The sequence below is a fragment of the Oncorhynchus nerka genome, linkage group LG14 (genome assembly GCF_034236695.1).
Source record: "Oncorhynchus nerka isolate Pitt River linkage group LG14, Oner_Uvic_2.0, whole genome shotgun sequence".
Classification (NCBI taxonomy): Eukaryota; Metazoa; Chordata; class Actinopteri; order Salmoniformes; family Salmonidae; genus Oncorhynchus; species Oncorhynchus nerka.
In genome coordinates this window covers 5,970,647-5,998,278 of record NC_088409.1, presented here as the reverse complement: position 1 = coordinate 5,998,278, position 27,632 = coordinate 5,970,647, and the positions used below count along the sequence as shown (strand labels likewise).

General features: G+C 42.4%; 2 protein-coding genes across 3 annotated transcripts in view; one reads left to right on the top strand and one right to left on the bottom strand.

The window, feature by feature from the left end:
* Window positions 1-10: 10 nt before the first annotated feature.
* prelid3a (PRELI domain containing 3A) lies at window positions 11-24,155 on the bottom strand. 2 transcript variants are annotated; one of them, XM_065027296.1, is made up of 7 exons: window positions 23,713-24,155; window positions 21,080-21,248; window positions 15,815-15,904; window positions 14,766-14,836; window positions 2,742-2,844; window positions 1,829-1,905; window positions 11-1,162 (listed from the first exon to the last, which is right to left on the bottom strand). In XM_065027296.1, exons 1-6 carry the CDS (start codon window positions 23,742-23,744, stop codon window positions 1,834-1,836), a joined length of 537 nt encoding a protein of 178 aa, XP_064883368.1. In that variant the 5' UTR covers window positions 23,745-24,155; the 3' UTR covers window positions 11-1,162; window positions 1,829-1,833. The 2 variants fall into 2 exon arrangements, with proteins under 2 accessions (XP_064883368.1, XP_064883367.1); XM_065027295.1 differs by having other exon boundaries at window positions 12-1,162; window positions 1,788-1,905; window positions 23,713-24,154.
* Window positions 15,737-27,632, top strand: part of elovl4a (ELOVL fatty acid elongase 4a) — a 30,860-nt gene continuing 18,964 nt past the window's right edge. Inside the window, 1 exon segment of the mRNA XM_065027294.1 lies at window positions 15,737-15,923. Within this exon segment, the coding sequence (XP_064883366.1) occupies window positions 15,863-15,923 (61 nt within the window). The 5' untranslated portion in view covers window positions 15,737-15,862.

Sequence of the window (27,632 nt, the reverse complement as noted above, 5' to 3'; positions counted from 1 at the left end):
TGCTGTGACAGATTCCCTGGAAGAACCTTCCGTAAGAGAATGCTGTGACAGATTCCCTGGAAGAACCTTCCGTAAGAGAATGTTGTGATAGATTCCCTGGAAGAACCTTCCGTAAGAGAATGCTGTGACAGATTCCTGGAGAACCTCTCATAAGAGAATGCTGTGATAGATTCCTGGAGAACCACTCTTAAGAGAATGCTGAATGCATACTTCATACAGTGTATAGCAGCAGATCATTTCCATAGCAAATACCATCCGCATTTCATATGGAGAATGACGTTTTGTAGCTTTTATATGTAATTCACACTACATATGAATTACAAATGTCATCCTGAATAGCATCCTAAATGGCACGCAACCTACATCTATCATAGACCTTTGTATCCAATCAATATCCTCCTGGACATTAACGTTGGCCTCAATCCCTCAGTAGGGAAATCTTTCTGTGGAAGGATCAGTGATCGCAGTCTTTCTGATGATATATTAATAACCCTTGTGTTTCTATTGATCGTCAACTTGACAGACAGCAACATTCTTTATGGGCACCAGGGAGGGTTGTGATGCCCTCTATGAAGCCTGGTCACCAGGGAGGGTTGTGATGCCCTCTATGAAGCCTGGTCACCAGGGAGGGTTGTGATGCCCTCTATGAAGCCTGGTCACCAGGGAGGGTTGTGATGCCCTCTATGAAGCCTGGTCACCAGGGAGGGTTTTGATGCCCTCTATGAAGCCTGGTCACCAGGGAGGGTTGGGAGGAGGGTTGTGATGCCCTCTATGAAGCCTGGTCACCAGGGAGGGTTGTGATGCCCTCTATGAAGCCTGGTCACCAGGGAGGGTTGTGATGCCCTCTATGAAGCCTTTGTCTGGGCTGGTTGCCATGTGGGAGGTTTGTCTGGGCTGGTTGCCATGTGGGAGGTTTGGCTGGGCTGGTTGCCATGTGGGAGGTTTGTCTGGGCTGGTTGCCATGTGGGAGATTTGGCTGGGCTGGTTGCCATGTGGGAGGTTTGGCTGGGCTGGTTGCCATGTGGGAGGTTTGTCTGGGCTGGCTGCCATGTGGGAGGTTTGTCTGGGCTGGTTGCCATGTGGGAGGTTTGGCTGGGCTGCTTGGTGTAGGATGATATAGTCCCTGATCATGTCATCGACACAGTCCTCTGATTGGTCCTTCCTGCAGGCAACAATAACAGAAGTGTTATTATCAAACAGACAGAAAGAAAGTTGACAGGTGCTTTCAAGTTTTTTCCCCATTTCATTGCTGAAAGTATTGGATCTTGTCTGGTTCTAACTATCAAGATAGAAGAACATGAATGGAAAAAGGGAAAGCAGCAGGATAATGGCCATTGTCTCAATGAACCATTACAGCAGCATGCAGGCAGGTGCTGCTAAGCTAGGCTAGGGAAGAGTAGTTACCAGTCAGGTGCTGCTAAGCTAGGCTAGGGAAGCTAGGCTAGGGAAGAGTAGTTACCAGTCAGGTGCTGCTAAGCTAGGCTAGGGAAGAGTAGTTACCAGTCAGGTACTGCTAAGCTAGGCTAGGGAAGAGTAGTTACCAGTCAGGTGCTGCTAAGCTAGGCTAGGGAAGAGTAGTTACCAGTCAGGTGCTGCTAAGCTCAGCCAGAGAAGAGTAGTTACCAGTCAGGTGCTGCTAAGCTCAGCCAGGGAAGAGTAGTTACCAGTCAGGTGCTGCTAAGCTCAGCCAGAGAAGAGTAGTTACCAGTCAGGTGCTGCTAAGCTCGGCCAGGGAAGAGTAGTTACCAGTCAGGTGCTGCTAAGCTAGGCTAGGGAAGAGTAGTTACCAGTCAGGTGCTGCTGAGCTCGGCCAGGGAAGAGTAGTTACCAGAGTCAGTACAGCTCACACAGAGGAACGTTCTCCCTTTCAGAGTTCTGGATGATCCACTCAATAGCATCCCAACCCTATAGAGACAGTAACACACAGAGAAGATCTTGGATAGAGCGTCCCAACCCTATAGAGACAGTAACGCACAGAGAAGGTCTTAGATAGAGCATCCCAACCCTATAGAGACAGTAACGCACAGAGAAGGTCTTAGATAGAGCATCCCAACCCTATAGAGACAGTAACGCACAGAGAAGGTCTTAGATAGAGCATCCCAACTCATTTCAGAGAAAACATGGTCGAGGGTCAGCCACACAGAGACGTTTCTGGCATTAGCTGACATTCTGAGGTATGGTTATACTGTATGGGGTTAGGGTTACAACAGCACCTTTCTGGAGTTAGCTGACATTCTGAGGTATGGTTATACTGTATGGGGTTAGGGTTACAACAGCACCTTTCTGGAGTTAGCTGACATTCTGAGGTATGGTTATACTGTATGGGGTTAGGGTTACAACAGCACCTTTCTGGCATTAGCTGACATTCTGAGGTATGGTTATACTGTATGGGGTTAGGGTTACAACAGCACCTTTCTTGAGTTAGCTGACATTCTGAGGTATGGTTATACTGTATGGGGTTAGGGTTACAACAGCACCTGTCTGGAGTCAGCTGACATTCTGAGGTATGATTATACTGTATGGGGTTAGGGTTACAACAGCACCTGTCTGGAGTCAGCTGACATTCTGAGGTATGATTATACTGTATGGGGTTAGGGTTACAACAGCACCTTTCTGACATTAGCTGACATTCTGAGGTATGGTTATACTGTATGGGGTTAGGGTTACAACAGCACCTTTCTGGCGTTAGCTGACATTCTGAGGTATGGTTATACTGTATGGGGTTAGGGTTACAACAGCACCTTTCTGGCATTAGCTGACATTCTGAGGGCCATCATTCCTTCCAGGTAACTGCTCAAACTGACTCCTTTTACTGTGATGATGGCCTCCTGGGTCAGAACAGTACTGAGAGGGACAGAGGAGGGGTGGAGGGGGGAACAAGATAGTTAGAACAGCACTGAGAGGGACAGAGGAGGGGTGGAACAAGATAGTTAGAACAGCACTGAGAGGACAGAGAAGGGGGGGAACAAGATAGTTAGAACAGCACTGAGAGGGACAGAGGAGGGGGAACAAGATAGTTAGAACAGCACTGAGAGGACAGAGGAGGGGGAACAAGATAGTTAGAACAGCACTGAGAGGGACAGAGGAGGGTGGAGGGGGAACAAGATAGTTAGAACAGCACTGAGAGGGACAGAGGAGGGGGAACAAGATAGTTAGAACAGCACTGAGAGGGACAGAGGAGGGGTGGAGGGGGAACAAGATAGTTAGAACAGCACTGAGAGGGACAGAGGAGGGGGAACAAGATAGTTAGAACAGCACTGAGAGGGACAGAGGAGGGGTGGAGGGGGAACAACATAGTTAGAACAGCACTGAGAGGGACAGAGGAGGGGGAACAAGATAGTTAGAACAGCACTGAGAGGGACAGAGGAGGGGTGGAGGGGGAACAAGATAGTTAGAACAGCACAGAGGGACAGAGGAGGGGGAACAAGAAAGTTAGAACAGCACTGAGAGGGACAGAGGAGGGGGGTGGAGGGGGAACAACATAGTTAGAACAGCACTGAGAGGGACAGAGGAGGGGGAACAAGATAGTTAGAACAGCACTGAGAGGGACAGAGGAGGGGTGGAGGGGGAACAAGATAGTTAGAACAGCACAGAGGGACAGAGGAGGGGTGGAACAAGATAGTTAGAACAGCACTGAGAGGGACAGAGGAGGGGTGGAGGGGGGAACAAGATAGTTAGAACAGCACAGAGGGACAGAGGAGGGGGGAACAAGATAGTTAGAACAGCACTGAGAGGGACAGAGGAGGGGTGGAGGGGGGAACAACATAGTTAGAACAGCACAGAGGGACAGAGGAGGGGGGAACAAGATAGTTAGAACAGCACTGAGAGGGACAGAGGAGGGGTGGAGGGGGAACAACATAGTTAGAACAGCACAGAGGGACAGAGGAGGGGGAACAAGATAGTTAGAACAGCACTGAGAGGGACAGAGGAGGGGTGGAGGGGGAACAACATAGTTAGAACAGCACAGAGGGACAGAGGAGGGGGAACAAGATAGTTAGAACAGCACTGAGAGGGACAGAGGAGGGGTGGAGGGGGAACAACATAGTTAGAACAGCACTGAGAGGGACAGAGGAGGGGGAACAAGATAGTTAGAACAGCACTGAGAGGGTCAGAGGAGGGGTGGAGGGGGAACAACATAGTTAGAACAGCACTGAGAGGGACAGAGGAGGGGGGGAACAAGATAGTTAGAACAGCACTGAGAGGGACAGAGGAGGGGTGGAGGGGGGAACAAGATAGTTAGAACAGCACTGAGAGGGACAGAGGAGGGGGGAACAAGATAGTTAGAACAGCACTGAGAGGACAGAGGAGGGGTGGAACAAGATAGTTAGAACAGCACTGAGAGGAACAGAGGAGGGGTGGAGGGGGGAACAAGATAGTTAGAACAGCACTGAGAGGAACAGAGGAGGGGTGGAGGGGGGAACAAGATAGTTAGAACAGCACTGAGAGGAACAGAGGAGGGGTGGAGGGGGGAACAAGATAGTTAGAACAGCACTGAGAGGACAGAGGAGGGGTGGAGGGGGGAACAACATAGTTAGAACAGCACTGAGAGGAACAGAGGAGGGGTGGAGGGGGGAACAAGATAGTTAGAACAGCACTGAGAGGAACAGAGGAGGGGTGGAGGGGGGAACAAGATAGTTAGAACAGCACTGAGAGGGACAGAGGAGGGGGGAACAAGATAGTTAGAACAGCACTGAGAGGACAGAGGAGGGGTGGAGGGGGGAACAAGATAGTTAGAACAGCACTGAGAGGACAGAGGAGGGGTGGAACAAGATAGTTAGAACAGCACTGAGAGGACAGAGGAGGGGTGGAACAAGATAGTTAGAACAGCACTGAGAGGGACAGAGGAGGGGTGGAGGGGGGAACCAGATGCAGTACAAGTTAATATTCATTTGTAAATGAGGTAATGGAAACGACACATACCAGGTTGTTATAAATGTGTCATAATGTGTTACCATGCTAGGTTGTAATGTGTTACCATGCTAGGTTGTAATGTGTTACCATGCTAGGTTGTAATGTGTTATCCTGCTAGGTTGTAATGTGTTATCATGCTAGGTTATAATGTGTTATCCTGCTAGGTTGTAATGTGTTATCATGCTAGGTTGTAATGTGTTATCATGCTAGGTTGTAATGTGTTATCATGCTAGGTTGTAATGTGTTATCATGCTAGGTTGTAATGTGTTATCATGCTAGGTTGTAATGTGTTATCCTGCTAGGTTGTAATGTGTTGTAATGTGTTATCCTGCTAGGTTGTAATGTGTTATCATGCTAGGTTATAATGTGTTATCCTGCTAGGTTGTAATGTGTTATCATGCTAGGTTATAATGTGTTATCCTGCTAGGTTGTAATGTGTTATCATGCTAGGTTGTAATGTGTTATCATGCTAGGTTGTAATGTGTTATCATGCTAGGTTATAATGTGTTATCCTGCTAGGTTGTAATGTGTTATCCTGCTAGGTTGTAATGTGTTATCATGCTAGGTTGTAATGTGTTATCATGTGTTATCATGCTAGGTTGTAATGTGTTATCATGCTAGGTTGTAATGTGTTATCATGCTAGGTTGTAATGTGTTATCATGTGTTATCATGCTAGGTTGTAATGTGTTATCATGTGTTATCATGCTAGGTTGTAATGTGTTATCATGCTAGGTTGTAATGTGTTATCATGTGTTATCATGCTAGGTTGTAATGTGTTATCATGCTAGGTTGTAATGTGTTATCATGCTAGGTTGTAATGTGTTATCCTGCTAGGTTGTAATGTGTTATCATGCTAGGTTATAATGTGTTATCCTGCTAGGTTGTAATGTGTTATCATGCTAGGTTATAATGTGTTATCCTGCTAGGTTGTAATGTGTTGTAATGTGTTATCCTGCTAGGTTGTAATGTGTTGTAATGTGTTATCCTGCTAGGTTGTAATGTGTTATCCTGCTAGGTTGTAATGTGTTATCCTGCTAGGTTGTAATGTGTTGTAATGTGTTATCCTGCTAGGTTGTAATGTGTTGTAATGTGTTATCCTGCTAGGTTGTAATGTGTTGTAATGTGTTATCCTGCTAGGTTGTAATGTGTTATCATGCTAGGTTGTAATGTGTTATCCTGCTAGGTTGTAAGTGTTGTAATGTGTTATCATGCTAGGTTATAATGTGTTATCATGCTAGGTTGTAATGTGTTATCCTGCTAGGTTGTAATGTGTTATCCTGCTAGGTTGTAATGTGTTATCCTGCTAGGTTGTAATGTGTTATCCTGCTAGGTTGTAATGTGTTATCCTGCTAGGTTATAATGTGTTATCCTGCTAGGTTGTAATGTGTTATCATGCTAGGTTGTAATGTGTTGTAATGTGTTATCCTGCTAGGTTATAATGTGTTATCCTGCTAGGTTGTAATGTGTTATCCTGCTAGGTTGTAATGTGTTATCCTGCTAGGTTGTAAGTGTTGTAATGTGTTATCCTGCTAGGTTGTAATGTGTTATCATGCTAGGTTGTAATGTGTTATCATGCTAGGTTGTGTTATCATGCTAGGTTGTAATGTGTTATCATGCTAGGTTGTAATGTGTTATCATGCTAGGTTATAATGTGTTATCCTGCTAGGTTGTAATGTGTTATCCTGCTAGGTTGTAATGTGTTATCCTGCTAGGTTGTAATGTGTTATCATGCTAGGTTGTAATGTGTTGTCATGCTAGGTTGTAATGTGTTATCATGCTAGGTTGTAATGTGTTATCATGCTAGGTTGTAATGTGTTATCATGCTAGGTTGTAATGTGTTATGTGTTATCCTGCTAGGTTGTAATGTGTTATCATGCTAGGTTATAATGTGTTATCATGCTAGGTTGTAATGTGTTATCCTGCTAGGTTATAATGTGTTATCATGCTAGGTTGTAATGTGTTATCATGCTAGGTTGTAATGTGTTATCCTGCTAGGTTGTAATGTGTTATCCTGCTAGGTTGTAATGTGTTATCATGCTAGGTTGTAATGTGTTATCATGCTAGGTTGTAATGTGTTATCATGCTAGGTTGTAATGTGTTATCATGCTAGGTTATAATGTGTTGTAATGTGTTATCATGCTAGGTTGTAATGTGTTATCATGCTAGGTTGTAATGTGTTATCATGTGTTATCCTGCTAGGTTGTAATGTGTTATCATGCTAGGTTATAATGTGTTATCCTGCTAGGTTGTAATGTGTTATCATGCTAGGTTGTAATGTGTTATCCTGCTAGGTTGTAATGTGTTATCATGCTAGGTTGTAATGTGTTATCCTGCTAGGTTGTAATGTGTTATCCTGCTAGGTTGTAAGTGTTGTAATGTGTTATCATGCTAGGTTATAATGTGTTATCATGCTAGGTTGTAATGTGTTGTAATGTGTTATCCTGCTAGGTTGTAATGTGTTATCCTGCTAGGTTGTAATGTGTTATCCTGCTAGGTTGTAATGTGTTATCCTGCTAGGTTGTAATGTGTTATCCTGCTAGGTTATAATGTGTTATCCTGCTAGGTTGTAATGTGTTATCCTGCTAGGTTGTAATGTGTTATCATGCTAGGTTGTAATGTGTTGTAATGTGTTATCATGCTAGGTTGTAATGTGTTATCATGCTAGGTTGTAATGTGTTATCCTGCTAGGTTATAATGTGTTATCATGCTAGGTTGTAATGTGTTATCATGCTAGGTTGTAATGTGTTATCCTGCTAGGTTATAATGTGTTATCATGCTAGGTTGTAATGTGTTATCATGCTAGGTTGTAATGTGTTATCATGCTAGGTTGTAATGTGTTATCATGCTAGGTTGTAATGTGTTATCATGCTAGGTTGTAATGTGTTATCATGCTAGGTTGTAATGTGTTATCATGCTAGGTTATAATGTGTTATCATGCTAGGTTGTAATGTGTTATCATGCTAGGTTGTAATGTGTTATCATGCTAGGTTGTAATGTGTTATCATGCTAGGTTGTAATGTGTTATCCTGCTAGGTTGTAATGTGTTATCATGCTAGGTTATGTGTTATCCTGCTAGGTTTAATGTGTGTTATCCTGCTAGGTTGTAATGTGTTATCCTGCTAGGTTGTAATGTGTTGTAATGTGTTATCCTGCTAGGTTGTAATGTGTTATCATGCTAGGTTGTAATGTGTTATCATGCTAGGTTGTAATGTGTTATCATGCTAGGTTGTAATGTGTTATCATGCTAGGTTGTAATGTGTTATCCTGCTAGGTTGTAATGTGTTATCCTGCTAGGTTGTAATGTGTTATCCTGCTAGGTTGTAATGTGTTATCATGCTAGGTTGTAATGTGTTATCCTGCTAGGTTGTAATGTGTTATCATGCTAGGTTGTAATGTGTTATCATGCTAGGTTGTAATGTGTTATCATGCTAGGTTGTAATGTGTTGTAATGTGTTATCATGCTAGGTTGTAATGTGTTGTAATGTGTTATCATGCTAGGTTGTAATGTGTTGTAATGTGTTATCATGCTAGGTTGTAATGTGTTGTAATGTGTTATCCTGCTAGGTTGTAATGTGTTATCATGCTAGGTTGTAATGTGTTATCATGCTAGGTTGTAATGTGTTATCCTGCTAGGTTGTAATGTGTTATCCTGCTAGGTTGTAATGTGTTATCATGCTAGGTTGTAATGTGTTGTAATGTGTTATCATGCTAGGTTGTAATGTGTTATCCTGCTAGGTTGTAATGTGTTATCATGCTAGGTTGTAATGTGTTATCATGCTAGGTTGTAATGTGTTGTAATGTGTTATCATGCTAGGTTGTAATGTGTTGTAATGTGTTATCATGCTAGGTTGTAATGTGTTGTAATGTGTTATCATGCTAGGTTGTAATGTGTTATCCTGCTAGGTTGTAATGTGTTATCCATGCTAGGTTGTAATGTGTTATCCTGCTAGGTTGTAATGTGTTATCCTGCTAGGTTGTAATGTGTTATCATGCTAGGTTGTAATGTGTTATGCTAGGTTGTAATGTGTTATCCTGCTAGGTTGTAATGTGTTGTAATGTGTTATCATGCTAGGTTGTAATGTGTTATCATGCTAGGGTAATGTGTTAATGTAGGTTGTAATGTGTTATAATGCTAGGTTGTAATGTGTTATCATGCTAGGTTGTAATGTGTTATCCTGCTAGGTTGTAATGTGTTATAATGTGTTATCCTGCTAGGTTGTAATGTGTTATCCTGCTAGGTTGTAATGTGTTATCATGCTAGGTTGTAATGTGTTATCCTGCTAGGTTGTAATGTGTTATAATGTGTTATCCTGCTAGGTTGTAATGTGTTATCCTGCTAGGTTGTAATGTGTTATCCTGCTAGGTTGTAATGTGTTATCATGCTAGGTTGTAATGTGTTATCATGCTAGGTTGTAATGTGTTATCATGCTAGGTTGTAATGTGTTATCATGCTAGGTTGTAATGTGTTATCATGCTAGGTTGTAATGTGTTATCATGCTAGGTTGTAATGTGTTATCATGCTAGGTTATAATGTGTTATCATGCTAGGTTGTAATGTGTTATCCTGCTAGGTTGTAATGTGTTATCATGCTAGGTTGTAATGTGTTATCCTGCTAGGTTGTAATGTGTTATCCTGCTAGGTTGTAATGTGTTATCATGCTAGGTTGTAATGTGTTATCATGCTAGGTTGTAATGTGTTATCCTGCTAGGTTGTAATGTGTTATCCTGCTAGGTTGTAATGTGTTATCATGCTAGGTTGTAATGTGTTATCCTGCTAGGTTGTAATGTGTTATCCTGCTATCAGCTAGGTTGTAATGTGTTATCATGCTAGGTTGTAATGTGTTATCATGCTAGGTTGTAGGTTGTAATGTGTTATCATGCTAGGTTGTAATGTGTTAGGTTGTAATGTGTTATCATGCTAGGTTGTAATGTGTTATCCTGCTAGGTTGTAATGTGTTATCCTGCTAGGTTGTAATGTGTAATGCTAGGTTGTAATGTGTTATCATGCTAGGTTGTAATGTGTTATCATGCTAGGTTGTAATGTGTTGTAATGTGTTATCATGCTAGGTTGTAATGTGTTATAATGTGTTATCATGCTAGGTTGTAATGTGTTATCCTGCTAGGTTGTAATGTGTTATAATGTGTTATCCTGCTAGGTTGTAATGTGTTATCCTGCTAGGTTGTAATGTGTTATCATGCTAGGTTGTAATGTGTTATCCTGCTAGGTTGTTGTAATGTGTTATCCTGCTAGGTTGTAATGTGTTATCCTGCTAGGTTGTAATGGTTATAGGTTGTAATGTGTTATCATGCTAGGGTTGTAATGTGTTATCATGCTAGGTTGTAATGTGTTAATAGGTTGTAATGTGTTATCATGCTAGGTTGTAATGTGTTATCATGCTAGGTTGTAATGTGTTATCATGCTAGGTTGTAATGTGTTATCATGCTAGGTTGTAATGTGTTATCATGCTAGGTTGTAATGTGTTATCATGCTAGGTTGTAATGTGTTGTAATGTGTTATCATGCTAGGTTGTAATGTGTTATCATGCTAGGTTGTAATGTGTTATCCTGCTAGGTTGTAATGTGTTATCCTGCTAGGTTGTAATGTGTTATCATGCTAGGTTGTAATGTGTTATCATGCTAGGTTGTAATGTGTTATCCTGCTAGGTTGTAATGTGTTATCATGCTAGGTTGTAATGTGTTATCATGCTAGGTTGTAATGTGTTATCCTGCTAGGTTGTAATGTGTTATCATGCTAGGTTGTAATGTGTTATCATGCTAGGTTAGGTTGTAATGTGTTATCATGCTAGGTTATAATGTGTTATCATGCTAGGTTGTAATGTGTTATCCTGCTAGGTTGTAATGTGTTATCATGCTAGGTTGTAATGTGTTGTAATGTGTTATCCTGCTAGGTTGTAATGTGTTATCCTGCTAGGTTGTAATGTGTTGTAATGTGTTATCATGCTAGGTTGTAATGTGTTATCCTGCTAGGTTGTAATGTGTTATCCTGCTAGGTTGTAATGTGTTATCATGCTAGGTTGTAATGTGTTGTAATGTGTTATCATGCTAGGTTGTAATGTGTTATCATGCTAGGTTGTAATGTGTTATCATGCTAGGTTGTAATGTGTTATCATGCTAGGTTGTAATGTGTTATCATGCTAGGTTGTAATGTGTTGTAATGTGTTATCCTGCTAGGTTGTAATGTGTTATGCTAGGTTGTAATGTGTTATCCTGCTAGGTTGTAATGTGTGTTATCATGCTAGGTTGTAATGTGTTATCATGCTAGGTTGTAATGTGTTGTAATGTGTTATCATGCTAGGTTGTAATGTGTTATCATGCTAGGTTGTAATGTGTTATCATGCTAGGTTGTAATGTGTTATCATGCTAGGTTGTAATGTGTTATCATGCTAGGTTGTAATGTGTTATCATGCTAGGTTGTAATGTGTTATCATGCTAGGTTGTAATGTGTTATCATGCTAGGTTGTAATGTGTTATCATGCTAGGTTGTAATGTGTTATCATGCTAGGTTGTAATGTGTTGTAATGTGTTATCATGCTAGGTTGTAATGTGTTATCATGCTAGGTTGTAATGTGTTATCATGCTAGGTTGTAATGTGTTATCATGCTAGGTTGTAATGTGTTATCATGCTAGGTTGTAATGTGTTATATCTAGGTTGTAATGTGTTATGCTAGGTTGTAATGTGTTATCCTGCTAGGTTGTAATGTGTTATTGTTAATGTGTTATCATGCTAGGTTGTAATGTGTTATCATGCTAGGTTGTAATGTGTTATCATGCTAGGTTGTAATGTGTTATCATGCTAGGTTGTAATGTGTTATCCTGCTAGGTTGTAATGTGTTATCCTGCTAGGTTGTAATGTGTTATCCTGCTAGGTTGTAATGTGTTATCCATGCTAGGTTGTAATGTGTTATCTAGGTTGTAATGTGTTATCATGCTAGGTTGTAATGTGTTATCATGCTAGGTTGTAATGTGTTATCATGCTAGGTTGTAATGTGTTATCATGCTAGGTTGTAATGTGTTGTCATGCTAGGTTGTAATGTGTTATCATGCTAGGTTGTAATGTGTTATCATGCTAGGTTGTAATGTGTTATCCTGCTAGGTTGTAATGTGTTATCCTGCTAGGTTGTAATGTGTTATCATGCTAGGTTGTAATGTGTTATCATGCTAGGTTGTAATGTGTTATCCTGCTAGGTTGTAATGTGTTATGTGTTATCCTGCTAGGTTGTAATGTGTTATGTGTTATCCTGCTAGGTTGTAATGTGTTATCATGCTAGGTTGTAATGTGTTATCTAGGTTGTAATGTGTTATCATGCTAGGTTGTAATAATGTGTTGTATGTCATGCTAGGTTGTAATGTGTTATCATGCTAGGTTGTAATGTGTTATCCTGCTAGGTTGTAATGTGTTATCATGCTAGGTTGTAATGTGTTATCATGCTAGGTTGTAATGTGTTATCATGGTTGTAATGTGTTATCATGCTAGGTTGTAATGTGTTATCATGCTAGGTTGTAATGTGTTATCATGCTAGGTTGTAATGTGTTGTAATAATGTGTTATCCTGCTAGGTTGTAATGTGTTATCCTGCTAGGTTGTAATGTGTTATCCTGCTAGGTTGTAATGTGTTATCCTGCTAGGTTGTAATGTGTTATCATGCTATGGTTGTAATGTGTTATCATGCTAGGTTGTAATGTGTTATCCTGCTAGGTTGTAATGTGTTATCATGCTAGGTTGTAATGTGTTATCATGCTAGGTTGTAATGTGTTATAATGTGTTATCCTGCTAGGTTGTTGTAATGTTGTAATGTGTTATCATGCTAGGTTGTAATGTGTTATCATGCTAGGTTGTAATGTGTTATCATGCTAGGTTGTAATGCTAGGTTGTAATGTGTTATCCTGCTAGGTTGTAATGTGTTATCATGCTAGGTTGTAAGTTGTTGTTATCATGCTAGGTTGTAATGTGTTATCCTGCTAGGTTGTAATGTGTTATCCTGCTAGGTTGTTAATGTAGGTTGTAATGTGTTATCATGCTAGGTTGTAATGTGTTATCATGCTAGGTTGTAATGTGTTATCATGCTAGGTTGTTGTAATGTGTTGTAATGTGTTATCCTGCTAGGTTGTAATGTGTTATCCTGCTAGGTTGTAATGTGTTATCCTGCTAGGTTGTAATGTGTTATCCTGCTAGGTTGTAATGTGTTATCATGCTAGGTTGTAATGTGTGCTAGGTTGTAATGTGTTATGTGTTATCAATGTGTTATCATGCTAGGTTGTAATGTGTTATCCTGCTAGGTTGTAATGTGTTATCCTGCTAGGTTGTAATGTAATGTGTTATCATGCTAGGTTGTAATGTGTTATCATGCTAGGTTGCTAATGTGTTGTAATGTGTTATCATGCTAGGTTGTAATGTGTTATCATGCTAGGTTGTAATGTGTTATCCTGCTAGGTTGTATGGTTGTAATGTGTTATCATGCTAGGTTGTAATGTGTTATCATGCTAGGTTGTAATTGTTAATGTAGGTTGTAATGTGTTATCATGCTAGGTTGTAATGTGTTATCCTGCTAGGTTGTAATGTGTTATCCTGTAATGTGTTATCCTGCTAGGTTGTAATGTGTTATCATGCTAGGTTGTAATGTGTTATCCTGCTAGGTTGTAATGTGTTATAATGTGTTATCCTGCTAGGTTGTAATGTGTTATCCTGCTAGGTTGTAATGTGTTATCCTGCTAGGTTATAATGTTGTAATGTGTTATCCTGCTAGGTTGTAATGTGTTATCCTGCTAGGTTGTAATGTGTTATCATGCTAGGTTGTAATGTGTTATCATGCTAGGTTGTAATGTGTTATGGTTGTAATGTGTTATCATGCTAGGTTGTAATGTGTTATCATGCTAGGTTGTAATGTGTTAATGTGTTATCCTGCTAGGTTGTAATGTGTTATCATGCTAGGTTGTAATGTGTTATCATGCTAGGTTGTAATGTGTTATCATTGTAATGTGTTATCCTGCTAGGTTGTAATGCTAGGTTGTAATGTGTTATCCTGCTAGGTTGTAATGTGTTATCCATGCTAGGTTGTAATGTGTTATCATGCTAGGTTGTGTTATCATGCTAGGTTGTAATGTGTTGTAATGTGTTATCCTGCTAGGTTGTAATGTGTTATCCTGCTAGGTTGTAATGTGTTATCCTGCTAGGTTGTAATGTGTTATCATGCTAGGTTGTTAATGTGTTGTAATGTGTAATGTGTGTATCCTGCTAGGTTGTAATGTGTTATCATGCTAGGTTGTAATGTGTTATCATGCTAATGCTAGGTTGTAATGTGTTATCATGCTAGGTTGTAATGTGTTGTAATGTGTTATCATGCTAGGTTGTAATGTGTTATCCTGCTAGGTTGTAATGTGTTATCATGCTAGGTTGTAATGTGTTATCCTGCTAGGTTGTAATGTGTTATCCTGCTAGGTTGTAATGTGTTGTAATGTGTTATCATGCTAGGTTGTAATGTGTTATCATGCTAGGTTGTAATGTGTTATCATGCTAGGTTGTAATGTGTTATCCTGCTAGGTTGTAATGTGTTGTAATGTGTTATCCTGCTAGGTTGTAATGTGTTATCATGCTAGGTTGTAATGTGTTATCATGCTAGGTTGTAATGTGTTATCATGCTAGGTTGTAATGTGTTATCATGCTAGGTTGTAATGTGTTATCATGCTAGGTTGTAATGTGTTGTAATGTGTTATCCTGCTAGGTTGTAATGTGTTATCCTGCTAGGTTGTAATGTGTTATCCTGCTAGGTTGTAATGTGTTATCCTGCTAGGTTGTAATGTGTTATCCTGCTAGGTTGGGGCTTTCTTTCTACTTACACCTCTGGGTTGTCTGGATGAGGTCTGTAAACCAGTCTTTCATCCACTGACACCAGATTGGTTAGAGTTATCTGCGGGACGAAGAAGAAGAAGACAATAATTTGTATGAAACGTTCATGAAGATACCAACAACAACAGAAACCTGATTATACAAGAGAAGGGGACCGCTCACATTAGTTGAATAAAGAGAAGGGGACCGCTCACATTAGTTGAATAAAGAGAAGGGGACCGCTCACATTAGTTGAATAAAGAGAAGGGGACCGCTCACATTAGTTGAATAAAGAGAAGGGGACCGCTCACATTAGTTGAATAAAGAGAAGGGGACCGCTCACATTAGTTGAATAAAGAGAAGGGGACCGCTCACATTAGTTGAATAAAGAGAAGGGGACCGCTCACATTAGTTGAATAAAGAGAAGGGGACCGCTCACATTAGTTGAATAAAGAGAAGGGGACCGCTCACATTAGTTGAATAAAGAGAAGGGGACCGCTCACATTAGTTGAATAAAGAGAAGGGGACCGCTCACATTAGTTGAATAAAGAGAAGGGGACCGCTCACATTAGTTGAATAAAGAGAAGGGGACCGCTCACATTAGTTGAATAAAGAGAAGGGGACCGCTCACATTAGTTGAATAAAGAGAAGGGGACCGCTCACATTAGTTGAATAAAGAGAAGGGGACCGCTCACATTAGTTGAATAAAGAGAAGGGGACCGCTCACATTAGTTGAATAAAGAGAAGGGGACCGCTCACATTAGTTGAATAAAGAGAAGGGGACCGCTCACATTAGTTGAATAAAGAGAAGGGGACCGCTCACATTAGTTGAATAAAGAGAAGGGGACCGCTCACATTAGTTGAATAAAGAGAAGGGGACCGCTCACATTAGTTGAATAAAGAGAAGGGGACTAAACCAGTCTTTCATCCACTGACACCAGATTGGTTAGAGTTATCTGCTCACATTAGTTGAATAAAGAGAAGGGGACCGCTCACATTAGTTGAATAAAGAGAAGGGGACCGCTCACATTAGTTGAATAAAGAGAAGGGGACCGCTCACATTAGTTGAATAAAGCTCCATCTTTTTCTCCTCGGGATCCACGATGGAATGCTCCTTGACGTACGTCCGGGTATGACTGGTCCCCAAGATCTACAAGAGAAGCATTCAGGTCAGTCTATATATACACACACACTCTAGAAGCATTCAGGTCAGTCTATATATACACACACACTCTAGAAACATTCAGGTCAGTCTATATATACACACACACTCTAGAAGCATTCAGGTCAGTCTATATATACACACACTCTAGAAACATTCAGGTCAGTCTATATATATATACACACACTCTAGAAACATTCAGGTCAGTCTATATATATACACACACTCTAGAAACATTCAGGTCAGTCTATATATATACACACACTCTAGAAACATTCAGGTCAGTATATATATACACACACTCTAGAAACATTCAGGTCAGTCTATATATATACACACACACTCTAGAAGCATTCAGGTCAGTCTATATATATACACACACACTCTAGAAACATTCAGGTCAGTCTATATATACACACACACTCTAGAAACATTCAGGTCAGTCTATATATACACACACACTCTAGAAGCATTCAGGTCAGTCTATATATACACACACACTCCAGAAACATTCAGGTCAGTCTATACACACACACTCTAGAAGCATTCAGGTCAGTCTAAATACACACACTCTAGAAGCATTCAGGTCAGTCTATACACACACACACACTCTAGAAGCATTCAGGTCAGTCTATATATACACACACTCTATAAGCATTCAGGTCAGTCTATATATACACACACTCTAGAAGCATTCAGGTCAGTCTATATATACACACACTCTAGAAGCATTCAGGTCAGTCTATATATACACACACTCTAGAAACATTCAGGTCAGTCTATATACACACACACTCTAGAAACATTCAGGTCAGTCTATACACACACTCTAGAAGCATTCAGGTCAGTCTATATATACACACACACTCTAGAAGCATTCAGGTCAGTCTATATATACACACACTCTAGAAGCATTCAGGTCAGTCTATATATACACACACACTCTAGAAACATTCAGGTCAGTCTATATATATATACACACACTCTAGAAACATTCAGGTCAGTCTATATATATACACACACTCTAGAAACATTCAGGTCAGTCTATATATACACACACACTCTAGAAACATTCAGGTCAGTCTATATATATACACACACACTCTAGAAGCATTCAGGTCAGTCTATATATATACACACACTAGAAACATTCAGGTCAGTCTATATATACACACACACTAGAAACATTCAGGTCAGTCTATATATACACACACACTCTAGAAACATTCAGGTCAGTCTATATATACACACACACACTCTAGAAGCATTCAGGTCAGTCTATATATACACACACTACCGTTCAAAAGTTTGGGGTCACTTAGAAAAGCCCTTGTTTTTGAAAGAAAAGCAAAATTTTGGGGGTTTTTGTTGTCCATTTAAAATAACATCAAATTGATCAGAAATACAGTGTAGACATTGTTAATGTTGTAAATGACTATTGTAGCTGGAAACGGAATATTTATTTTAATGGAATATCTACAACGGCGTACAGAGGCCCATTATCAGCAACCATCACTCCTGTGTTCCAATGGCACGTTGTGTTAGCTAATACAAGCTGTTCATTTTAAAAGGCTAATTGATCATTAGAAAACCCTTTTGCAATTATGTTAGCACAGCTGAAAACTGTTGTCCTGATTTAAAGAAGCAATACAACTGGCCTTCTATAGACTAGTTGAGTATCTGGAGCATCAGCATTTGTGGATTCGATTACAGACTCAAAATGGCCAGAAACAAAGACCTTTCTTCTGAAACTCGTCAGTCTATTCGTGTTCTGAGAAATGAAGGCTATTCCATGCGAGAAATGAAGGCTATTCCATGTGAGAAATGAAGGCTATTCCATGTGAGAAATGAAGGCTATTCCATGTGAGAAATGAAGGCTATTCCATGCGAGAAATTGCCAAGAAGCTGAAGATCTCGTACAACGCTGTGTACGACTCCCTTCACAGAACAGCGCAAACTGGCTCTAACCAGAATAGAAAGAGGAGTGCGAGGCCCCGGTGCACAACTGAACAAGAGGACAAGTACATTTGAGTGTCTAGTTTGAGAAGCAAGACGCCTCACAAGTCCTCAACTGGCAGCTTCATTAAATAGTACCCTTCAAAACACCAGTCTCAACATCAACAGTGAAGAGGCGACTCCGGGGATGCTGGCCTTCTAGGCAGAGTTGCAAAGAAAACACCAGTCTCACTAGTCAACAGTGAAGAGGGGACTCCGGGGATGCTGGCCTTCTAGGCAGAGTTGCAAAGAAAAAGCCATATCTCAGACTGGCCAATAAAAATTAAATATTCAGATGGGCAAAAGAACACAGACACTGAACAGATGAAGATTGGAAAAAAGTGTTATGGACAGATGAATCTATGTTTGAGGTGTTTGGTTTACAAGAAGAACATTCGTGAGACGCAGAAAATCTGAAAAGATGCTGGAGAAGTGCTTGACGCCATCTGTCTGGGGGAGGCAATGTGATGGTCTGGGGGAGGCAATGTGATGGTCTGGGGGAGGCAATGTAATGGTCTGGGGGAGGCAATGTGATGGTCTGGGGAGGCAATGTGATGGTCTGGGGGAGGCAATGTGATGGTCTGGGGAGGCAATGTAATGGTCTGGGGGAGGCAATGTGATGGTCTGGGGAGGCAATGTGATGGTCTGGGGGAGGCAATGTGATGGTCTGGGGAGGCAATGTGATGGTCTGGGGGAGGCAATGTAATGGTCTGGGGGAGGCAATGTAATGGTCTGGGGGAGGCAATGTGATGGTCTGGGGGAGGCAATGTGATGGTCTGGGGAGGCAATGTGATGGTCTGGGGAGGCAATGTGATGGTCTGGGGGAGGAAATGTGATGGTCTGGTGGAGGCAATGTTATGGCCTGGTGGAGGCAATGTGATGGCCTGGGGAGGCAATGTGATGGCCTGGGGAGGCAATGTGATGGTCTGGGGAGGCAATGTGATGGTCTGGGGGAGGCAATGTGATGGTCTGGGGAGGCAATGTGATGGTCTGGGGGAGGGGATGGCAATGTGATGGTCTGGTGGAGGCAATGCAATGATGGCCTGGGGGAGGCAATGTGATGGCCTGGGGAGGCAATGTGATGGTCTGGTGGAGGCAATGTAATGGTCTGGGGGAGGCAATGTGATGGTCTGGGGGAGGCAATGTGATGGTCTGGGGGAGGCAATGTGATGGTCTGGGATAGGCAATGTGATGGTCTGGGGGAGGCAATGTGATGGTCTGGGGAGGCAATGTAATGGTCTGGGGGAGGCAATGTAATGGTCTGGGGGAGGCAATGTGATGGTCTGGGGGAGGCAATGTGATGGTCTGGTGGAGGCAATGTGATGGTCTGGGGGAGGCAATGTGATGGTCTGGTGGAGGCAATGTGATGGTCTGGGGGTGCTTTGGTGTTGGTAAAGTGGGAGATGTGTACAGGGTAAAAGGGATCTTGAAGAAGGAAAGCTATCACTCCATTTTGCAACGCCATCCACTGTGGACGGAGCTTAATTGGAGCTCATTTACACCTACAACAGGACAATGGCCCAAAGCACAGCTCCAAACTATGCAAGAACTACTTAGGGAAGAAGCAGTCAGCTGGTGTTCTGTCTATAATGGAGTGGCCAGCAGAGTCACCGGGATCTCAACCCTATTGAGCTGTTGTGGGAGCAGCTTGACCGTATGGTAACTATGTAGGGAGCCAGCAGTCAGCTGGTATTCTGTCTATAACGGAGTGGCCAGCACAGTCACCGGATCTCAACCCTATTGAGCTGTTGTGGGAGCAGCTTGACCGTATGGTACGTAAGAAGTGCCCATCAAGCCAATCCAACTTGTGGGAGGTGCTTCAGGAATCATGGGGTGAAATCTCTTCAGATCACCTTGACAACTAGAATGCCAAAGATCTGCAAGGATGCAATTGCTGCAAATGGAGGATTCTTTGACGAAAAGCAAAGTTTGAAGGACACAATTATTATTTCAATTAAAAATCATTATTTATAACCTTGTCAACCCATTTCATGTATATTTTTCATGGAAAACAAGGACATTTTTAAGTGACCCTAAACTTTTGAACGGTAGTGTATATACATACATACATACTCAGAGACCAGTTTATAAGGTATAACACCCCGTTCACAGAAATGGTTCGCTCCTACAGACATACATACACAGAGACCAGTTTATAAGGTATAACACCCCGTTCACAGAAATGGTTCGCTCCTACAGACATACATACTCAGAGACCAGTTTATAAGGTATAACACCCCGTTCACAGAAATGGTTCGCTCCTACAGACATACATACACAGAGACCAGTTTATAAGGTATAACACCCCGTTCACAGAAATGGTTCGCTCCTACAGACAGTGAGTCACGTGGGCGTGGCTTGTTTTAGAAAGCTCATTGATCGTCAAGGCATTCAGTTACTGTTTGATCGAACGTTAGAATGGGGCAAAACGAGGGTGAAACAGCTTTGAGCGTGAGGATGATCCGTCGGTGCCAGGCCCACCGGGTGGCAGTCCTCAGAAACAGCGGCATCATGGAGTTTTACAGGCACGACAGTGTTAAGGGATTTACAGAGAATAGAGAGACTAATAAAATACAACCAGTCCTGTGGGTGAAACAGCTCATTGATGAGAGGGTGGCAGTCCTGTGGGTGAAACAGCTCATTGATGAGAGGGTGGCAGTCCTGTGGGTGAAACAGCTCATTGATGAGAGGCTGGCAGTCCTGTGGGTGAAACAGCTCATTGATGAGAGGCTGGCAGTCCTGTGGGTGAAAACAGCTCATTGATGAGAGGGTGGCAGTCCTGTGGGTGAAAACAGCTCATTGATGAGAGGGTGGCAGTCCTGTGGGTGACAACAGCTCATTGATGAGAGGGTGGCAGTCCTGTGGGTGACAACAGCTCATTGATGAGAGGGTGGCAGTCCTGTGGGTGACAACAGCTCATTGATGAGAGGCTGGCAGTCCTGTGGGTGACAAAAGCTCATTGAAGAGAGGCTGGCACCACCCTAGACTGTGTTTGTGCACTGAGCCGAAGCCCAGGTATTAGCTTGGAGAGCTAACCCAAGTGTCCAGGTCTAAGAACAACCTCTGTTTCATTGGCAAGGCACAAACAGACTGTACCAACAGACTGAGAGAGAGAGAGAGAGAGACAGAGACAGAGAGAGAGAGAGAAAGAGAGAGAGACTTACTGACCGCTCGTACGATGCCTGGCAGGCCCCACTCGGTGCTGAGGAGTCTGTGGCTGTGGAGCCGTCCGTCGGTATCCAGGTTCCTGTCCAACACATCCACTCCCACCACATTAGGGTTCATGGGGTTAGGGTACTTCCTCATCGCTGCCTTTATCACCGTCTCCCACGGGTAGCTAGAGAGAGAGAGACAGAGAGAGAGATAGAGAGAGAGAGAGAGAGAGAGAGAGAGAGACAGAGACAGAGAGAGAGAGCGAGAAAGACAGTGAGAGACAGACAGAGAGAGAGACAGAGAGAGAGACAGAGAGAGAGAGAGAGAGAGAGAGAGACAGAGAGGAGGAGGACTGTCAGGGTTCATGGGGTTAGGGTACTTCCTCATCGTTGCCTTTGTCACCTTCTCTAAGTACAGGATAATCAGTCAGGTCACTAAACATGATAACACGGTCCTTTGACACACCACATTGTGAATATGGCCCAATTACTAAAGCAGAATAAATAACAGCCAGGTTACTAAACAAGATGAAATGGTCAATGCAATGTCATAATCATTAGACCTGTAGTTATCTTCAAAATGGGTTGTTTCAATCATTTATGCCATTTAGCAAATGCTATTATCCAAAGCAACTGGCAGTCATGCAGTCATACATGCTACATGCTACATGCTACATATAGATGAGTCCCGGGAATCCAACCCATTATCCTGGCTTTCGAAGTGCCATGTGATACCAACTGAACTCCACAGGACCACCTTGTGGCTCAATTAAGTTTGGTGTTAGAGCATAGTGTGTGATTTTGAATGAACTATCCCTTTAATCATAAACGTTTGGCCACTATCCCTTTAATCATAAACGTTTGGCCGATATCCCTTTAATCATAAATCCCTTTAATCATAAACGATATCCCTTTAATCATAAACGTTTGGCCACTATCCCTTTAATCATAAACGTTTGGCCACTATCCCTTTAATCATAAACGTTTCATAAACGCCACTATCCCTTTAATCATAAACGTTTGGCCACTATCCCTTTAATCATAAACGTTTGGCCGATATCCCTTTAATCATAAACGTTTGGCGATATCCCTTTATCATAAACGTTTGGCGATATCCCTTTAATCATAAACGTTTGGCCACTATCCCTTTAATCATAAACGTTTGGCCGACTATCCCTTTAATCATAAACGTTTGGCCACTATCCCTTTAATCATAAACGTTTGGCCACTATCCCTTTAATCACTATCCCTTTAATCATAAACGTTTGGCCGATATCCCTTTAATCATAAACGTTAATGGCGATATCCCTTTAATCATAAACGTTTATTACTATCCCTTTAATTGGCCGATATCCCTTTAATCATAAACGTTTGGCCACTATCCCTTTAATCATAAACGTTTGGCCACTATCCCTTTAATCATAAACGTTTGGCTACTATCCCTTTAATCATAAACGTTTGGCGATATCCTTTAATATCCGTTTGGCCACTATCCCTTTAATTATAAACGTTTGGCCGATATCCCTTTAATTATAAACGTTTATCCCTTTAATCATATCCCTTTAATCATAAACGTTTGGCCGATATCCTTTAATTATAAACGTTTGGCCGATATCCCTTTAATCATAAACGTTTGGCCGATATCCCGTTTGGCCGATTTAATCATAAACGTTTGGCTACTATCCCTTTAGTCATAAACGTTTGGCTACTCGTTTCACACAACTGACACCTTGTAGAACAACGTGATATTTTATAAAACTGGTGTTGTGCCGAAAATCACCCCCCTGACAGAATTCTCACCCCCCACCCCTTATAATTTCCTTACTTTTGTGGCTAGAGTGAAATACTTTCTATAGAACAAAACTTCACGTTTGGATAGGCAATAAAACCAGAGATCAATAATTAATGTTCAAATGTCAGGTGTTATATTAAAACATAGAGGAGGGAGTAAAATGTTGTCAAGCAATAAACAATTTCAGAAAAACTATGGCTGAATTTATTATCCTACATCACACTTTACAGAAACCCAGCCTAAAAAAAAGCAAACAATGCAGGTGTTGGCTAGGAAAAAATTCTGTCAGGTGGGGAGATTTTGACCAAGATGTTCAAATGTTCATAAATGACCAGCACGAATAATAATAAGGCGGCAGCAGCACAGTCAGGTGGACTGGGGACAGTAAGTCATCCAGGTATCCCTCAGGGCTCATGCTCAATAGAGGGAGAGGGAACCAAGATGTTCAAATGTTCATAAATGACCAGCATGGTTGACAACACCGGGACCTCAATAGTAACACCGTATCCCTCACATGCCCAATGGGAGAGGGAACCGTGTAGGACAACACCGGGACCTCAATAGTAACACCGTATCCCTCACATGCCCAATGGGAGAGGGAACCGTGTAGGACAACACCGGGACCTCAATAGTAACACCGTATCCCTCACATGCCCAATGGGAGAGGGAACCATGTAGGGTCGCTGCTCTGCGCTCATTTCGACAAGCCTCTTAATGTAGACTAACATTTGGAACGATAGAGATTCAAATAATTCAAATAAAAGACCACGGTTGTACAAGCAAGCAACACTGCATTTAACGGTAGCGGTAAACTAGCCTATCGATATGCTCGGTTTAGAGACTCTTGGCCTACTAACCTGAAAACATGTTCTGTACTCCAGATCTTCATCTTTCCGTTTTCTCTGTCTTTCTCCTTATAGGAGAATGTTAGAAATATCGGTTCGTTACAGGCCCATTTTCCACCGGGACATTTCCTCCGTGCCTATCATTGTACGGTGGATCCGGTCCATAGACAACAAGTAGAAACGATCATCACAAATAAAAGGGACTTCAGGTCTATTGTCGTTTCGTTACGACTCAACTAGGCCGGTACGTATAAGGCTATAAAACACTGAGCAAGATATCCACATACACGGTTCATAGCGCACACAGATCGAGGATGGAGAAATGCTCAGGTAGCCTGTGATTTACAACGAAGATCACAACGGAGAGGTCGGTCAAAAAAAAATACCGGTTACATATTCCCTGTCTCCACTACTGCTGCATTCGACTACAGATCTACGCATGCGCACCATCAAACAGTGTCCGTCATCAGTCCAACGAGTCGCACCGGAGAACGGTTTCCAGCTGCAGTGAAAAGGGTTGCGGTCATTATGTTGCCTCTATAACGGATTTCTCTGTTCCGCCGTTATGTTAACTAGTCTTCTATAGGAACATAACCACGGATATAAAACATATATATTAGGGGTTTTGGAAGCCGAAACTGTGGATCTGTTAGATTACATGACCTTGTACTGAATGTCACAATAAAAGGACCGTATATAGCCCAATCTGTCGACACGGTAAGATAACAAGAACCTTCATTCTAATCAAATACTAGTGCGCAGAGTTTCGGTAGATTTGACTTATTTTACTGGATACAATTAGCTAGCTTGCTAGTTTTTCTTTATTTTATGGCTCAAATTATAGGATGGGGGGGGGGGGGAATGGTCGGTGTATGATCAATGAATAGCATATTGCCGTGTTATCACAGTGCCGTGGAGGGCCAGTAGGATACGCTAAGCATCTATATAGCCTATTCTATCCTACTCAAATATCCAGACATAGATTTTTTGTAATATGCCTATTTTAATTGGTCATAATGCTTTATTCCCATCAGATGAAATACGGTTTGGGTTCGTGCAGATGCTGCCTGGTTGCGAGTCAGAAGGGGGGGGGCGTCATATTTAGGCTTCCGTTCAGAGATCATTAAATCACACGGCGTTATCCACGCGCTCTAGGCCAATATACTATATTATTACTACTCTGCTCGCGCACCGTGCAATGACCTGGTTGGATATAAAAACATGTCGAATGTAACATCTAATTGTAGTTTTGAATGAAATAGCATAGGACTACAGATTTGGATTCCGGTTAACGGGCGGTGCGGACAGTCAGACCGAACGGAGTCAAAAAGCTGCTGACATGCTCACGGGTTTTGTGCGTCGCTAGAATAGAGGACCATTCGATTTTCACGTCACGGAGCAGAACAGAACAGCGCAGTGTCGCCCCCCAACATCCCCCCCGTTCCCCGCGGTCTGTCAGGAACCGATAGATATGGATGGAAGTCTATTTGTTTACTTTACATCAGAATGTGCGGAAGGACTGTAGAATAATCTTTTAACTTGTGCTGAGAAATGTTGTTGAATAAGAATAGTCTAAATGAAATGGCTTAATTGACTGAATGAAACCCCGAGTTATTCCATGAAGCTCTACAGCTCCTATTTCATCCCAGTAATACTGTAGACGCTGTCAGAGAGGATGACCTCAACAGATTGGGGGGGGCGTCATATTTAGGCTTCCGTTCAGAGATCATTAAATCACACGGCCTTATCCACGCGCTCTAGGGTGGGGGTGTTCAACACCCCAGGATGTGTTACTGAGCTCTACTGCTGTCTTCTCTCTGTGTCTTTCTACCAGATGAACAGTTAAACACCCCAGGATGTGTTACTGAGCTCTACTGCTGTCTTCTCTCTGTGTCTTTCTACCAGGGGAACAGTTAGACACCCCAGGATGTGTTACTGAGCTCTACTACTGTCTTCTCTTTCTACCAGGGGAACAGTTAAACACCCCAGGATGTGTTACTGAGCTCTACTGCTGTCTTCTCTGTGTCTTTCTACCAGGGGAACAGTTAGACACCCCAGGATGTGTTACTGAGCTCTACTACTGTCTTCTCTGTGTCTTTCTACCAGGGGAACAGTTAAACACCCCAGGATGTGTTACTGAGCTCTACTACTGTCTTCTCTTTCTACCAGGGGAACAGTTAAACACCCCAGGATGTGTTACTGAGCTCTACTACTGTCTTCTCTGTGTGTCTTTCTACCAGGGGAACAGTTAAACACCCCAGGATGTGTTACTGAGCTCTACTACTGTCTTCTCTCTGTGTCTTTCTACCAGGGGAACAGTTAGACACCCCAGGATGTGTTCCTGAGCTCTACTACTGTCTTCTCTGTCTCTTTCTACCAGGGGAACAGTTAGACACCCCAGGATGTGTTACTGAGCTCTACTACTGTCTTCTCTCTGTGTCTTTCTACCAGGGGGGACACCCCAGGATGTGTTACTAGACCCCAGGATGTGTTCTGAGCTCTCTACTGTCTTCTCTGTCTCTTTCTACCAGGGGAACAGTTAGACACCCCAGGATGTGTTCCTGAGCTCTACTACTGTCTTCTCTGTCTCTTTCTACCAGGGGAACAGTTAGACACCCCAGGATGTGTTACTGAGCTCTACTACTGTCTTCTCTCTGTGTCTTTCTACCAGGGGAACAGTTAGACACCCCAGGATGTGTTCCTGAGCTCTACTGCTGTCTTCTCTGTCTCTTTCTACCAGGGGAACAGTTAGACACCCCAGGATGTGTTACTGAGCTCTACTACTGTCTTCTCTCTGTGTCTTTCTACCAGGGGAACAGTTAAACACCCCAGGATGTGTTACTGAGCTCTACTGCTGTCTTCTCTGTGTCTTTCTACCAGGGGAACAGTTAAACACCCCAGGATGTGTTACTGAGCTCTACTGCTGTCTTCGCTGTGTGTCTTTCTACCAGGGGAACAGTTAGACACCCCAGGATGTGTTACTGAGCTCTACTGCTGTCTTCTCTCTGTGTGTCTTTCTACCAGGGGAACAGTTAAACACCCCAGGATGTGTTACTGAGCTCTACTGCTGTCTTCGCTGTGTGTCTTTCTACCAGGGGAACAGTTAGACACCCCAGGATGTGTTACTGAGCTCTACTGCTGTCTTCTCTCTGTGTCTTTCTACCAGGAGAACAGTTAGACACCCCAGGATGTGTTACTGAGCTCTACTGCTGTCTTCTCTGTGTCTTTCTACCAGGGGAACAGTTAGACACCCCAGGATGTGTTACTGAGCTCTACTACTGTCTTCTCTTTCTACCAGGGGAACAGTTAAACACCCCAGGATGTGTTACTGAGCTCTACTGCTGTCTTCTCTGTGTCTTTCTACCAGGGGAACAGTTAGACACCCCAGGATGTGTTACTGAGCTCTACTGCTGTCTTCTCTGTGTCTTTCTACCAGGGGAACAGTTAGACACCCCAGGATGTGTTACTGAGCTCTACTGCTGTCTTCTCTGTGTCTTTCTACCAGGGGAACAGTTAGACACCCCAGGATGTGTTACTGAGCTCTACTGCTGTCTTCTCTCTGTGTCTTTCTACCAGGGGAACAGTTCAACACCCCAGGATGTGTTACTGAGCTCTACTGCCGTCTTCTCTCTGTGTGTCTTTCTACCAGGGGAACAGTTAAACACCCCAGGATGTGTTACTGAGCTCTACTGCTGTCTTCTCTCTGTGTCTTTCTACCAGGGGAACAGTTAGACACCCCAGGATGTGTTACTGAGCTCTACTGCTGTCTTCTCTGTGTCTTTCTACCAGGGGAACAGTTAGACACCCCAGGATGTGTTACTGAGCTCTACTGCTGTCTTCTCTCTGTGTCTTTCTACCAGGGGAACAGTTAGACACCCCAGGATGTGTTACTGAGCTCTACTGCTGTCTTCTCTATGTGTCTTTCTACCAGG

Coding starts and splice junctions, on each gene's coding strand:
- prelid3a (XM_065027296.1), bottom strand. CDS start 23,744: ATGAAGATCTGGAGTACAGAACATGTTTTCAG. Junction 21,249..23,712: donor AGTACAGAACATGTTTTCAG/GTTAGTAGGCCA, acceptor CTCTCTCTCTAG/CTACCCGTGGGAGACGGTGA. Junction 2,845..14,765: donor CATCCAGACAACCCAGAGGT/GTAAGTAGAAAG, acceptor TGTCCCTCTCAG/TACTGTTCTGACCCAGGAGG.